The 16,559-nt window shown below is 51.7% G+C and overlaps 1 protein-coding gene across 1 annotated transcript in view; it reads right to left on the bottom strand.

The window, feature by feature from the left end:
• The window catches only part of LOC142310902 (putative neutral ceramidase C), a 149,623-nt gene that overhangs the window by 69,440 nt on the left and 63,624 nt on the right, over positions 1-16,559 (bottom strand). Inside the window, exons 11-12 of the mRNA XM_075348725.1 lie at positions 13,536-13,640; positions 13,103-13,184 (exon numbers count right to left, since the gene is read on the bottom strand). Coding sequence (XP_075204840.1) covers positions 13,103-13,184; positions 13,536-13,640 — 187 coding nt within the window. The remainder of the gene's footprint in view (positions 1-13,102; positions 13,185-13,535; positions 13,641-16,559) is intronic.

Genomic DNA, 16,559 nt, shown 5'->3' on the forward strand with positions numbered 1-16,559 from the left:
CACGGTTTGGACGGTTGCCTTCAGTCGGGTCTTTATTGCTGGGAAACCCCGGAGAAACCACCGCCCGTCCCCGGTCCTTACGGTTGTGCGTCAATCGGCCTCTCCTGCAGACGGTCACCACTGTCTGCCAACCTTGCTGTTTCTGTGCCCGGGCCACGTACCCGGACACGGCCAGTCAGTTCCTCCACTCCTACCTCCCTCACTCACACTCCACACTCGACTCTACTCAACTGTTTCCTTTTCCCGCCTCCAGGACGGGGTGTGGGGTGTGTTGTTGCAGTACCTGTGACGTCCTGGCTTGTCCAGGGCGCCACATCAACACAAAATGAAACCAAGCAAAGTACATTCTACAGGACATGGCCCTAATAAAAATATTACCTTTAGCACTCTGTATGTTCTTTATTAAAATATGCTAATGAGGGGCTTGGTTCACTTTCTGTGAGACTGAGTTATTCAGTGCACTTTCCCCTGCCCCATGCTGTGCTTGATTTGAACCATCATTTTGTGTTCACCTATAAAAGGGATACCCAATTGTTTAACAAATGCCATATTACTAGCAGAAGCGTTACACTCACAGTGGCAGACCACATTCCTGCGTAGTGTCTGTGAGCTGGGGAAGCCCAGTGCTGAGTGGAACAGTCCCTGCCCCCACCTCGTTACGTGAGACATTCCGACCACAAAGGCTCCCAGTTCCATCATTCAGTCTGAGTGTATGATCTCTGATGTGGAATGATTATGCCACTACATCCCACCTAATGTGTGGAGACATAGGGGTACTTTGCACACTACGACATCGCAGGCGCGATGTCGGTGGGGTCAAATCGAAAGTGACGCACATCCGGCGTCGCTGTCGATATCGGAGTGTGTAAATTGTTTTTGATACAATTAACGAGCGCAAAAGCGTCAAAATCGTATCATCGGTGTAGCGTCGGTCATTTCCATAATTTCGGAAGGACCGATGTTACGATGTTGTTCCTCGCTCCTGCGGCAGCACACATTGCTGTGTGTGAAGCCGCAGGAGTGAGGAACATCACCTTACCTGCGTCCTGGCTGCAATGAGGAAGGAAGGAGGTGGGCGGAATGTGTACGTCCCGCTCATCTCCACCCCTCTGCTTCTATTGGCCGCCTGCCGTGTGACGTCGCTGTGACGCTGCACGACCCGCCCCCTTAGGAAGGAGGCGGTTCGCCGGCCAGAGCGACGTCGCAGGGCAGGTAAGTGCATGTGAAGCTGCCGTAGCGATAATGTTCGTTACGGCAGCTATCACAAGATATCGCAGCTGCGACAGGGGCGGGGACTATCACGCTCGGCATCGCAGCAATCAGTTTGCGATGTCGTAGTGTGCAAAGTACCCCTTAGTTTCCACACAGTATATCACAGAGGAGTGGGGGACCAATATTAGGAGTATTTTTGGGGTGGGTCAATCAAAAAAAGGATACTGTGGGGCATCATATTGTGTGGGAGTCTGTGGGGACCATTATACATGGTGTGGGTGGCTGAAGGTGTCTCATACATGGTTTGGGTGGCTGTGGGGGCCTTCATACATGTTGTGTGTGACTGTTGGGGGTTTCATTTATTTTGTGGTGAGCTGTAGGGTTTATCATACTGTGTGGAGGCACTGTTGAGACCATTATGCTTGGTGTGGGGAGCTGTGGAGACCACCAGAATGTGTGAGGGATGTGGGGTTTACCATACTCTATGGGGAGCTATGGGAGCCATCATAGTAAATAGAGAGCTGTGCTATCATCATATTGTGTGGGGAGCTATGAAGGTTATCAGACTGAGGGGGGATTCTGGCATAAATACTATGTTGGGAACTATTAGGGGGGGAATATAGAGAACTGTGCTGGCCATCATAACATATGAGGACTGTTGGGCCTTCATATATGGCGTGGGGACAGTGGGGCCCATCACACTGTGTTGAGAGACTGTGGAGGCTATTGTGAAGCCCCGGGTGTTGTATCGGTGCATACCTTCAGGGACTCCACGTAGCTGGTGCTGGTCACAGGTAGGGAATCTTCGGTTTTTGATCGTGACGCCACTCTCAGTATTGCGGTCAGTGGGGACCGCCACTGCAGGTTAGGGGACGCCTGGGGCTGATGGTGTGTGCAGTTAGTTGGAATAGCCTCCTGAGAGTGAGGCAAGCCCCAGGGCCCGGTGTAGGTTTGTAGTACCACAAGTCGCAGAATGACTCACACAGGCAGAACTGTCTTTCAAGGGCTTTACTCACATTTGATGGCAGGGTGAGTAGCCCGGGCGTAGCTGGGATGAACCAGATGGGAACCAGGTATCCTTCAGGCTGACTTTATGAGGGTGACTACTGACTCGCCTTCCTTAGCCCTTGGTGGTTTGGGGTGACCCCGACTTTGAGTCCCTATGGGGGTCGCCCAGGGAAGATGCTGCAGCCTCTCTCCCCCTTTTGTTTGCCGTTTGCTTGTTCCCCGGACCAGGCCACTCCAGCTGCTTGCCTCCTGTGACCTATGGGCCCTCACTGCGGTTACGTGGCTGCGGCTTTTGTGGTGTTGTGGTGTGGGCTTTGAGAGCCCCACACCGGCAGGTTTAGCAGAAGAAAGCTGGATCTATCTTCGCTTCGGGATCTGCCGCCCGGTTGGGCCTGGTGCTCTCTAACAGTCTCCTTACTTCCCACTCCGTGCTTTCTCTCTAGCTGAAGCTGGCTTTCAGGTAGCACTCCTAGTTGACCGTTCTCCCCCGTCAGTAGCCACTGCGCGGGCGCTGTTAGACAGCATCAACCCCACAGGTCTGCTCCTCACTGAGCCCTCTGGAGTTCTCCTCTAACTGACTCACTGCCCCTCCTCTCCTGTTCTTGCCTACGCCACCTAGCAACCAGATTCTCTTACCACACCCCTTGAGAGGAGATGGAGGCTTTTGGCCCCCTCCACTATTCCAGTGAAGGTCAAGGCTTTTCCCCCTCCTGGGATCCCCAGGGGTCCTCTCATGGGTACATGTGTGAGACCTGATCACTATGCGCCTGTGTACCACACCCCTGTCAGCCTTCTGGATTACCTGTATTGTACTGTCCCCAGCATGGGTGCAGTACTCAGTGGTGCCTGACCAGGTCAGGGGCGCCACATTCCCCCTTAGTTATCACCAGCACGTCCTCGGGCTGCAAGACAACATTTTAAAATGCATAAAACATTAAAACATGTAAAACATTTAAAAGCACCAGGTACCATACATCACCACCCTCCACCCACAAGTCCGTTAACCCACCCAAAACCCTTTCACGTTGGCCGCGGCTTCAGCCACTTCTGGCAGGATGTAGAGGCGGCTTACATGGGCTGGTGGTTTCAGGGTATACCTGGCCTGGTGGATCCGCGCCTTCAGCCTCTTCTGGCAGGATGCAGAGGCGGCCTCCACAGTTGGTGCTGACCAGGTACCCTCTTTGTGGTGGTGAGCCAAGGCCCCATAAACAGGCGTGCTCTCTGGTTGCAGGTGAGCCAAGGCCCTATATACGGACGGGCTCCTCCTGGTTGCAGACGAGCCAAGCCCCTAAACAGGCTGACTCTGGTGGCGGTGGTGCCCTCTGGTGTAACTATTTACACTGCGAGAGTTTGTGGCTATAGCCAGTTCATAGCCTTAAGGTTTATGGTTTTTCTCACAATAGTTTTTGTGGGCACATGCTTAAACGTTGCAAAACAAAACTTTTCAAAACTTTAACTTCTGTACTTCTTTCTTTACTTTACTTTACTTTACTCTACTCCTCTTTACCAGGGCTTGGGCCTGCTGGGCTGCGGCACCTGTTGCTTTCTGGCTCTTTGTCGTCGTCGGTGGTAGTTTCATCTGTAGGCTCCTTGTCTTTTCTTTCTAGATCTTCATCTGTTTCCTTTTCTGCATCTGTTTCCTTATCTCTGTCTTTGGGACATGGTGCTACGTCTAAGGCATAGTAGCCCCTTTCTCCTTGATGCAAGGTGAACTGTACTGCGTCTCCAATTTTCAAATTTCTGCCTGAATGTCCTCTGGGCAGGTGGGCTTGAACATCTCTCCGATTCACAAATATGCCCTCTTTTATTCCTCTTGCTACAATAAAGCCGTATCCGCTTTTCAAATTGAAGTCCTCTACTACTCCTCTGTAAAGGGGTCCTCTGACCTGGGCTCTAGACCTTCTCAGTAATCTTTTCTCCTGCAGGTCTCTGGCTGTGACCTCTCTCTGCTCTGGAGACTGTGGTGTTGGAGGATACTTTGCTCTGCTGCGCCGTGTCTTGCGGGCTGGGTTCTGCTGGGTGCAGCTCACAAACTCCCAGGTAAGGCTTTTGGGCAGTTCTTCATCTGCAGACGGTGTCAAATCCTCTTCATCCCAGCGGGAATAGGGCAACATCTCCGGTTCTGAGTATAGATCCACTGCTGGTGGCTCCGGAGTCAGCTCCTCAGCTTCCTGGCCTCCTCTCCCCCTTAGTTCTTCTTGGCACTCCTTTGGTGGCAGTGCTGGGGATGGGCTTTCTTCAGCTGGTCTGGGCGGTGGACTCTCTGGTGCGGCTGCAGGGGTTGCCTGAATCTCCTTGGGGGTATGCGGAGGGAGCAGATACCGATCCACCATCTCTTGTGGGAACTGGGCCTCTAGGTCAGCCTTCAGCTTCCAGTATTCGGGGTCCTCTCCTATCAGGGTCTTCCTAGCAGGGACCTCTTTGGACTGGGGAGCGGTGTCTGCTCTGGCCTTGCAGGCCGGGGTAAATGATGAGGTAATCTCTTCTTGGCGGGCCGCGCCTGACATGGCGGCGGCCTGGTCTTGGCGGGCCGCGCCCGGCATGGCGGCGGCCTGGTCTTGGCGGGCCGCGCCCTGGATGGCGGCGGCCTGGTCTTGGCGGGCCGCGCCCGGCATGGCGGCGGCCTGGTCTTGGCGGGCCGCGCCCTGGATGGCGGCGGCCTGGTCTTGGCGGGCCGCGCCCGGCATGGCGGCGGCCTGGTCTTGGCGGGCCGCGCCCGGCATGGCGGCGGCCTGGATCTGTGTCGCTGTTGCAGGGGGCTCTGTGCAGGCTGGGCTGGACGTCGCTGCAGCAGTCTGGGCTTGGCGGGCCGCGCCTGGCGTGGCTGCAGCCTGGTTCAGCACCTCACTTGCGGCGCGGACGAGCGTTGCTGCGGCGGTGGGGTCTCGGCGGGCCGGGCCTAGCAGGGCGGCGGCCTGGGTCAGCGTTACGCCTGCGACGCGGATGAGGGTCGCGGTGGCAGCCGGTTCTTTGCGGGCCGGACTGGGCGTTGCTGCAGGGACCGGGTCTTGGTGGGCCGAGCAGGGCATCGCTGCGGCCGCTGGGGCTTGGAAGGCCGCACCTGGCGTGGCTGCGGCCTGCTTCAGCGTCGCCGCACCGGACGCCTCTTCGGGGACCGCGGGCGTGGCAGCAGGGGTCGGGGCACTTGCGCTGGCCGGGGCATCACTCGACTCACCCACCGGTGGCAGCATCGGGGTCTGCGTCATCGCCGTCCTGTCTGGCACTCGGCGCGCGGTTCTCCTTTCATAGGCCCGAACCGCCGCGGTCATCTCCAGCATTTCCATCCGTTCTTCCCGGATCTGCTCCACAACCCGGTTCTCCAGTCGGTCGCAGAACTGGGCCAGCTCCCGATACCACCAGGCAGCGGAGCCCGGTTCTGGATTTCTGCGGTCAGACGCCATTTCTTCTGCGCCCTCTTCTGCACGACTCTCCAGCTGTGGACTCGCCGTTGCCTCTGATAGCAAGCTGTTCAGTTTCTGCTCTGCCTCTTTCAGCAGCTCCTCTCCCAGCAGCAGGCTTGTGGCTCTCTTTCCTTCCCGCCGTCTCTGGACGCTTCCACTCTCATAGCTGGCAAGGTCAGAACTCTGCAGGGGATCTCTGGGTAGCCACACCTCTTCGTGGGCGGTAACTTCTTCCAGCGCGGGCTGCTGTTGTTTTTCAGCGCGCTTTTCATGGTGGCAATATGGCGGCGCTTCCAATTTTTCAAGCGGACCGCCCAGGCACATGGTCACCTGTCTCAACAGGTCTAGTCCTTATCCTGTTCGTGACGCCAGATGTGAAGCCCCGGGTGTTGTATCGGTGCATACCTTCAGGGACTCCACGTAGCTGGTGCTGGTCACAGGTAGGGAATCTTCGGTTTTTGATCGTGACGCCACTCTCAGTATTGCGGTCAGTGGGGACCGCCACTGCAGGTTAGGGGACGCCTGGGGCTGATGGTGTGTGCAGTTAGTTGGAATAGCCTCCTGAGAGTGAGGCAAGCCCCAGGGCCCGGTGTAGGTTTGTAGTACCACAAGTCGCAGAATGACTCACACAGGCAGAACTGTCTTTCAAGGGCTTTACTCACATTTGATGGCAGGGTGAGTAGCCCGGGCGTAGCTGGGATGAACCAGATGGGAACCAGGTATCCTTCAGGCTGACTTTATGAGGGTGACTACTGACTCGCCTTCCTTAGCCCTTGGTGGTTTGGGGTGACCCCGACTTTGAGTCCCTATGGGGGTCGCCCAGGGAAGATGCTGCAGCCTCTCTCCCCCTTTTGTTTGCCGTTTGCTTGTTCCCCGGACCAGGCCACTCCAGCTGCTTGCCTCCTGTGACCTATGGGCCCTCACTGCGGTTACGTGGCTGCGGCTTTTGTGGTGTTGTGGTGTGGGCTTTGAGAGCCCCACACCGGCAGGTTTAGCAGAAGAAAGCTGGATCTATCTTCGCTTCGGGATCTGCCGCCCGGTTGGGCCTGGTGCTCTCTAACAGTCTCCTTACTTCCCACTCCGTGCTTTCTCTCTAGCTGAAGCTGGCTTTCAGGTAGCACTCCTAGTTGACCGTTCTCCCCCGTCAGTAGCCACTGCGCGGGCGCTGTTAGACAGCATCAACCCCACAGGTCTGCTCCTCACTGAGCCCTCTGGAGTTCTCCTCTAACTGACTCACTGCCCCTCCTCTCCTGTTCTTGCCTACGCCACCTAGCAACCAGATTCTCTTACCACACCCCTTGAGAGGAGATGGAGGCTTTTGGCCCCCTCCACTATTCCAGTGAAGGTCAAGGCTTTTCCCCCTCCTGGGATCCCCAGGGGTCCTCTCATGGGTACATGTGTGAGACCTGATCACTATGCGCCTGTGTACCACACCCCTGTCAGCCTTCTGGATTACCTGTATTGTACTGTCCCCAGCATGGGTGCAGTACTCAGTGGTGCCTGACCAGGTCAGGGGCGCCACACTATCATATATATTGTGGCTGTGGCTGTGAGTTCCATCAGACTCCATAGGGGATTGAGGGGGCCATCATACTGAATGGTGGATTTGTAGGAGCCATCATACTGTATAAGGGCTTTGAGACCATCAAATATGCTGTGGAGGCTGGGGAGTACATCATACTACGTTGGAAAGCTGTGAGTTCCCTCATACTGTATAGGGGCCATGAGACTGTATGAGAGCTATGGGGACATCATATTGTATGAGTTCTATGAGGCTATCCTATATGGTGTAGGAGGTTGTGAGGTCCATTATACTGTGTAAGAAGGCTAAGAGGTCATTTTGTGTGGGGGAGCTGTGGGATCCCCTGTATGGGGGGTTTGTCATGTCCACTATACTGTATGGAGTGGGATGGGGAGTCCCTAGTACTGTAAGGGGGTCTGTGGGGCCATCATATTGTGTGAGTGAACTGGGGGCCATCATACTGCATTCATGTGTTCATGGGACAATCATACAATGTGTTGGGGGGCTGTGGGTTTATTATACTGTGGGGGGTGACTGTGGTGGCATCAGTCTGGGGGGCTTGCTTTGGGGTCCTCATACTCTATGAGGGAGTACTGTAGAAGCAAAATATGTGGGAATGATTACCTGTGAGGTATCATATTGTGTGCCACGGCACTTTTGCAAGCTATAAAAGGAGTTTCATATGAAAACAGGGCTTCAGCATGGTCACTATTCCTGTGTACATGCTTCAAAACATGTCCCTTTTCCTGGGTTTAAAAGAGGTGAGGTATTTTCTTTTTTGTGGTTGCACCTAAAGTATATGCCCTGACCCTGCCGAACATTTCTTCTTTTAGGGTGGAGCTGGAGGGGACCAAATGGACTCTTGCAATGCGGCCCCATGAGTCTTATGTACACCACTGATTACTAGGATAGGTCATCACTCGATGATAGTGGAGGTGTGACCTCTAAGGGGTACTTCACACACAGCAAGATCACTACTGAGATCGCTGCTGAGTCACGTTTTTGTGACGCAGCAGTGACCTCATTAGCGATCTCGCTGTGTGTGACACTGAGCAGCGATCTGGCCCCTGCTGTGAGATCGCTGCTCGTTACACACAGCCCTGGTTCGTTTTTTTATTGTTGCTCTCCCACTGATAAGCACGCATCGCTGTGTGTGACAGCGAGAGAGCAACAATCCTGAATGTGCAGGGAGCAGGAGCCGGCGTCTGACAGCCTGCGGTACCAAGGTGGTTACCCGATATTTACCTTCGTTACCAGCCTCCGCAGCTCTCACGCTGCCAGTGCCGGCTCCTGCTCCCTGCACACGCTAAGCTAAGCGGTGTGCGCTGGTAACTAAGGTAAACATCGGGTAACCATACCCGATGTTTACCTTAGTTACCAGTGTCCGCAGCTTCCAGACGCCGGCTCCGTGCAAGCGCAGCGTCGCTTGCACGTCGCTGCTGACTGGGGGCTGGTCACTGGTCGCTGGTGAGATCTGCCTGTTTGACAGCTCACCAGCGACCATGTAGCGACGCAGCAGCGATCCTGACCAGGTCAGATCACTGGTGGGATCGCTGTTGCGTCGCTAAAGTGTGACGGTACCCTTAGGTGCATGAGGTCTCTACTATACCCTGAACGTCTCTGATTTCAAATGAGGAGAGCAGAAAGTTGGTTAATAGTAGATATTAAAGGGTTTTTCCACCACTATTGTGACCCCCTTTTCATTTACTCTCACTTTCCTAATATACTTCTGCTATCTACTCTGCTGTTGTAAGCTTATCTCTAAAGGCCCAGTCACACACAACGAGATCGCTAATGAGATCGCTAACGAGATCGCTAATGAGAGAGTTGCTGCGTCACCGTTATCGTGACGCTGCAGCAATCTCGTTATGTGTGACACCTACCAGCGATCAGGCCCCTGCTGTGAGATCTCTAGTCATTGCTGAATGGTTGGGACCATTTTCTTCAAAAGTGATGTCCTGTTGGGCAGGACGTATCGCTTTGTTTGACACTGTGTGACAGGGTCACAGTGACTGCTGAGATCGTTATGAAGTGATGGCCCAGGGGCGCCTCTGGCTGTGTAGTCGTGGCACCAGGGAGTTCAAAACACACCCCTGACTCCATCACTCCTTCAATGTTGGGGACTAGCTTGATGAGACAGTGTGTGACGGTGTCTTCGTCGGATGGTACACCAATAGTCCTCAGGCAAAAGTTGGTGAAAATAAAAGATGACATTTATTGGCACAATACAATCCGGTCAGCAGAATCCGGCAATTTTCTGTGGAGCTGGGGACAACCTGCCCAAACGCACCCTCTGGTGGGGATCTGCCCTGGGTACTCCTCTTCTCCGGGCTCCCACTACTAGGTCAAGCACACACCGGACCCATACCAGCGGAATCAGACCTTGAGGTTGCGTTCCCCTCCGTTACTCCGGCGTCCCCCTGATGTTCCGCTCACACACACACTGCCACCGCTGTTCACCCTCTGCTGTCCCGGATCCTTCTCCCTCTACACACACAGACCTTCCCTAGACATCCAGCCGACTCCTCCTTCCCCGGTGGCAACAGCCGTCCCACCCGGCCACTAGGGGGTGCCCTAACACAACATACAATAATAAAAATCAACATTTTTAATAATTACAATTCCGGGTAAACTATGCTGGTACTGGTAGGGGGTAGGCCCACCCACTACATGCCTCCCCTCTTAAAATCCGAGCCTCCCGGCAAGGCTCTGTCTAAAACATTTAGCTATAAAACCATAAACATCATGGTGATAAACTCCAGTCCAGTCCATCACCTGCGGCCCGTCCACAGAAGAGACGCCAGTCCGGGGCGCGACAGCTCAGCAGCACGCCCGGTCTCTAGGTAGCGCCCGGAGGCTCAACAGCGCTCCCGGTCTTTAGATGGCGCCCGGAGGCTCAGCAGCGCTCCCGGTCTTAGATGGCGCCCGGAGGCTCAGCAGCGCTCCCGGTCTTAGATGGCGCCCGGAGGCTCAGCAGCGCTCCCGGTCTTAGATGGCGCCCGGAGGCACAACAGCGCTCCCGGTCTTTGGGGGCGATCAGCCGATAAACAAAACTTTTAAACATTGGGAACTTTAACTTCTGCCGGCCTGTGAACAATACCGGTCTTAAACGGGATATCTACAGATATCTATTCTGGAGGCCAGGACCGCTTCCACTCTTCCGCCTGTGCCTGTATGTAGGCTCCCAGAGACTGCCCCGGCTGGCGGCGTATTCTCCGGAAGGACACGGGGGCAAAAGGTGGCTCTGCTGGCACAGCTTCTTCAGCTCCCGGCGGGGGTGATGGCGTCGCTACCCGGGATGGTGGTGGCGCGGGTGGCGGCGCGTCCACGACTATGACCGGTCTGTTGGTCACATTCTGACTCACCGCTACCACCGGAGCAGCTCTTTCCGGGTCGGCGGTCGTGCCAGATGGTGCTTCCGGTGCAGCTGCCACGGTGCGCCGGGAATGGGAGGCTGCGGTCAGAACCGGTTTTGGGCGGCTCCGGCGCCGTTCCTGTTGCTCCTCCCACTCCAGCTCTTGCTGCCACTGGGCCGCTTCCCGGGCGGTCGGCATCCGCATGACCCCCACCGCGAATAGGCCGCGACATCCCGTCTCGGGCAGGAACTGCACTCTTTCTCCCGGGTACAAGGTGTGGAGACGCTTTGGCAGTCCTTCTACATCCAGATGGACCCGGTTGTAGAAATAGTCGTCCCCAGTGTGGGCTTCCCGGATGAACCCATATCCCTCCTGCTGGTTAAATTTCACCACGATCCCCGTGGTGAATTGCTGAGCCAGCTCCTCAGCGCCGGGACCGGACATTATTTCCCGAACAACGGTCTCGGAAAGTAACCGTTCCCGGACAGGGTCGGGTACTGGAGACGGAGCTCTGGGGTACGGTACGGAGGACGGGATGATCACCGGATCCCAAACAAAGCCCAGGTGGTCTTCCTCCAGCCGTTCGGCAAACACTTCGGGCGGCTCCCCAAATGGGACAGAGGGTGTGGCGGCGGTGGCGCCAGGCTGTGGTGTCTCCCAAGGGGAATATGTAACCCCCGGAATCCGGTCTCTCACGGGTGGCTGAGTGGCATACGTTGCCCGTATCTCGGTAACCGTGCCTCCGGTCTTCGCATCCCACGTGGTCTTCCAGGTCACCTTCTCGGGATGCGTGGAACCTCCCGGTCCGGTCGGAAGGTCCACTAGGGATGCCTCGCTTGCGGCGGCAAACTTAGGACGTCCCCGGCCTAGGCTGACCAGAGCCATGGTGGTGGTGAGTTCTTCGGGTTGTCCGGAAGTCTCCATTCCTGTGTTCAGTCGTTGCACTAACAATGGTGGCGTCAAAGCTGAAACTGAGGAAAGAGGAGGCGGGCCTTTGTTTCCCGCTCTTAAACAGAATCCTCCCCCAGCCTCACGCATAATCTTGACTCCTCCGCGGCGGTACTTCTTTTTCTTCCGAGCACCGCCCACTTCGTATGTCTTCCTCAATGCCCTGGAGCTGGCGCCTCCCCTCTTTGGGCGGAGTACTCTGTACCTTTTCTTCGGCACCAGCCAGCCCCAGGCTCTTCTTTTGGCGCCAACTTTTCGCGCCTTTTCTTCAACTTCACAGATAACGGCCCTCCTGCCGCCATCTGGTGCCCGGTCCAACGCTACGGGCACCGTGTCTTCTTCCCACCAGGGGACTGGAAATCTTCTCCCGTAGTCGGGATCCTGTGCTCCAGGTATGACCTGATCCCCAGCTTCTTGGGTTCCTGGCAGGGAATTCGTATCCTGCCGACTACGCCACATGAAGTGATGGCCCAGGGGCGCCTCTGGCTGTGTAGTCGTGGCACCAGGGAGTTCAAAACACACCCCTGACTCCATCACTCCTTCAATGTTGGGGACTAGCTTGATGAGACAGTGTGTGACGGTGTCTTCGTCGGATGGTACACCAATAGTCCTCAGGCAAAAGTTGGTGAAAATAAAAGATGACATTTATTGGCACAATACAATCCGGTCAGCAGAATCCGGCAATTTTCTGTGGAGCTGGGGACAACCTGCCCAAACGCACCCTCTGGTGGGGATCTGCCCTGGGTACTCCTCTTCTCCGGGCTCCCACTACTAGGTCAAGCACACACTGGACCCACACCAGCGGAATCAGACCTTGAGGTTGCGTTCCCCTCCGTTACTCCGGTGTCCCCTGATGTTCCGCTCACACACACACTGCCACCGCTGTTCACCCTCTGCTGTCCCGGATCCTTCTCCCTCTACACACACAGACCTTCCCTAGACATCCAGCCGACTCCTCCTTCCCCGGTGGCAACAGCCGTCCCACCCGGCCACTAGGGGGTGCCCTAACACAACATACAATAATAAAAATCAACATTTTTAATAATTACAATTCCGGGTAAACTATGCTGGTACTGGTAGGGGGTAGGCCCACCCACTACAGTTATACAGGTCGCTACTGCAACATGTATCATTACTGAGTCGTTGTTAAGGCCTGACTGTGTGACATCTCACCAGCGACCTCCCAGCGACTTACCAGCGATCCTTATCAGGTCAGATCGTTTTCGGGATCGCTGGTAAGTCGCTAAATGTGACGGGGGCTTAAGACACTGTCAAATTCTGAAAAAAAGGGACTTTAGCACAGCCTTATCATTGCAGTTCATTTATATGTTCTCTAAAACAGTGGTGCTTTCAGTTCCCGGGTTACAGGGTGCTGCAATACAGCCCCATTCTTTGCTCTGCTGTCATTGCCCACACAGGGGCAAGATGCCAGTCCTACTCGTTTTTAGTATGATTGGAAGCAATTGGGGTTCTTCTGATCATAAAGTGATGGCTTATCTTAACAATGGCCAATAGCTTTACAAAGGGTTTAAAATCCAAATATAATTCTATTGATCATATATCATAAGTGTACGGTTGACAGCAGAGCATTAGTATGAGGCATAAGTCATTGCATTTCACAGTGATGAAGAGTAAAGTCCACAGAAAAGCCTCACCATGGGTGAAATTAATCAATCCAGGACCATCGATTGTTCCAGCAGCAAAGCTATATCCAAGTGCAGGTTTGCATGTTGTTGCCTTTAGAATATAAATAAAAGAAATTCAATTCAAATATTTAACCATTTTCACATAGATCATAGTGGGATATCTACAAATTTAATTCGCCAACAATGTCTAGAAATTGAGGCTTCCACGCTGCAACGATCATGTCAGCGATTCTAGAACTATATCTTAGAGAAACTGTTTCTGGCAGAAGTCATATTTTTAATTGTATATAAAATATTAGAACTAGAAAAGTCATTACAATGGCTTTTATTACTTTAGGTATTTTGATAGAAATGTAATGATGCCAAGTGTTCAAAGACAAAAGTAAGGAAATAAAGCTTCATTGGGCCACCAAAGTGATTATTATGTGATATGTATACTTACATTGTGAGTGTCATTAAGCTTCACAGTGACATCACTCATGTTTACCCACTGGTGAGCAGAGTTCACAGTGTCCAACATTTCTTTGGTTGATGAATTATACAATTCCTGTCATTCACAAAGAAATAAAATATGAGCAACATAAATACACAGAACACAAAAATACAATATATACAGTTAGGTCCAGAAATATTTGGACAGTGAAACAATTTTCGCGAGTTGGGCTCTGCATGCCACCACATTGGATTTGAAATGAAACCTCTACAACATAATTTAAGTGCAGATTGTAACGTTTAATTTGAAGGTTTGAACAAAAATATCTGATAGAAGTTGTAGGAATTGTACACATTTCTTTACAAACACTCCACATTTTAGGAGGTCAAAAGTAATTGGACAAATAAACCAAACCCAAACAAAATATTTTTATTTTCAATATTTTGTTGCGAATCCTTTGGAGGCAATCACTGCCTTAAGTCTGGAACCCATGGACATCACCAAACGCTGGGTTTCCTCCTTCTTAATGCTTTGCCAGGCCTTTACAGCTGCAGCCTTCAGGTCTTGCTTGTTTGTGGGTCTTTCCGTCTTAAGTCTGGATTTGAGCAAGTGAAATGCATGCTCAATTGGGTTAAGATCTGGTGATTGACTTGACCATTGCAGAATGTTCCACTTTTTTGCACTCATGAACTCCTGGGTAGCTTTGGCTGTATGCTTGGGGTCATTGTCCATCTGTACTATGAAGCGTCGTCCGATCAACTTTGCGGCATTTGGCTGAATCTGGGCTGAAAGTATATCCCGGTACACTTCAGAATTCATCCGGCTACTCTTGTCAGCTGTTATGTCATCAATAAACACAAGTGACCCAGTGCCATTGAAAGCCATGCATGCCCATGCCATCATGTTGCCTCCACCATGTTTTACAGAGGATGTAGTGTGCCTTGGATCATGTGCTGTTCCCTTTCTTCTCCAAACTTTTTTCTTCCCATCATTCTGGTACAGGTTGATCTTGGTCTCATCTGTCCATAGAATACTTTTCCAGAACTGAGATGGCTTCATGAGGTGTTTTTCAGCAAATTTAACTCTGGCCTGTCTATTTTTGGAATTGATGAATGGTTTGCATCTAGATGTGAACCCTTTGTATTTACTTTCATGGAGTCTTCTTTTTACTGTTGACTTAGAGACAGATACACCTACTTCACTGAGAGTGTTCTGGACTTCAGTTGATGTTGTGAACGGGTTCTTCTTTACCAAAGAAAGTATGCGGCGATCATCCACCACTGTTGTCATCCGTGCACGCCCAGGCCTTTTTGAGTTTCCAAGCTCACCAGTCAATTCCTTTTTTCTCAGAATGTACCCGACTGTTGATTTTGCTACTCCAAGCATGTCTGCTATCTCTCTGATGGATTTTTTTCTTTTTTTCCAGCCACAGGATGTTCTGCTTCACCTCAATTGAGAGTTCCTTAGACCGCATGTTGTCTGGTCACAGCAACAGCTTCCAAATGCAAAACCACACACCTGTAATCAACCCCAGACTTTTTAACTACTTCATTGATTACAGGTTAACAAGGGAGACGCCTTCAGAGTTAATTGCAGCCCTTAGAGTCCCTTGTCCAATTACTTTTGGTCCCTTGAAAAAGAGGAGGCTATGCATTACAGAGCTATGATTCCTAAACCTTTTCTCCGATTTGGATGTGAAAACTCTCATATTGCAGCTGGGAGTGTGCACTTTCAGCCCATATTATATATATAATTGTATTTCTGAACATGTTTTTGTAAACAGCTAAAATAACAAAACTTGTGTCACTGTCCAAATATTTCTGGACCTAACTGTATATAGTCATGGCCATAAGTGTTGGCACTCTTTACATTTTTCCAGAAAATGAAGTATTCCTCCCAGACAATTATAGCAATTACACATTTTGTTATACTGTACTCATGTTTATTTCCCTTGGGTGTATTGGAACAATAGAAAAAAGGCAAATTGGACATAATTTCAAACAAAACTTTAAAAATGGGCCGGACAAAATTGTTGGCACCTTCAATTTAATTTTGGTTGTACACCCTTTGGACCTTTGGAATAAATAACTGCAATCAATCGCTTCCTATAACAATCAACAAGCGTCTTACACCTCTCAACTTGAATTTTGGACTCTTCTTTTGCAAACTGCTGCAGGTATCTCATATTGAAGGAGCCTTCTCTCAACAGCAATTTTAAAGGGGTGGTCCAGGAAGATTAAAAAAAATTGTACTGTCCCTGCCCTCATACACTATGAAGCTAAGCTGACCACTGCACTTCTAGTATCTTTGGATCGTATAGGAAATCAACAAAATAGTAGCTGCTTCTCACCACTGACCAGCCCTCTGATACTTGCATCTATCAAGTATTAGAACACGGGGAGTGGCAGGTAGGAGGAGCATGGAGCTGGAAAATATTGGCCAGAATAACTGAGCAATCCTTTCTGAAAGTTTACATTTTTTTGAGTACAGCGCTTGCTGGCCTCATACAATGTTCATTTTAATGTTACGCCTATATAGCCATTGGATTTTCAGACCAGCCACATCTGGTCTAAAAAATTTATTTAATAATATATAACTCAAAGTCGTTGGTAGCTGTATAGGGCGAGACTTGAGTGAAAGCTGAGCGTATTGTGACTAATTTCCATTGTAGGATGAAAATTTTCAAAATTACATTTCTCGGTCATACTAATGGAGTCCTTTCTGATTGAACACTCCTTCCTTTCTGATGGAGCACTCCGCCCTATGACCAGGCAGTGTTCACTCCAGTTTATAGCAGGAGTCTAGCTGCCCACACATGGAGGTTTTAACCCAGAAAACGGCATTCTGCCCAGACATGGAGGTTTTTTACCCAGACAGTGGCATTTCAGGTTAGGTTCCCGATATACAGAGATTACCTTGCCGTTGGTTATCGGGCTCACATACATAGACCATTGCATATGCTAAACATCTCTTTTTTCAAATATTTCTATAGCAGTAATGCAATACCAGAGTTCCCTTATTCATTGTTAGCAT

This window comes from Anomaloglossus baeobatrachus, chromosome 5, assembly GCF_048569485.1.
Source record: "Anomaloglossus baeobatrachus isolate aAnoBae1 chromosome 5, aAnoBae1.hap1, whole genome shotgun sequence".
NCBI classification, from domain to species: domain Eukaryota; kingdom Metazoa; phylum Chordata; class Amphibia; order Anura; family Aromobatidae; genus Anomaloglossus; species Anomaloglossus baeobatrachus.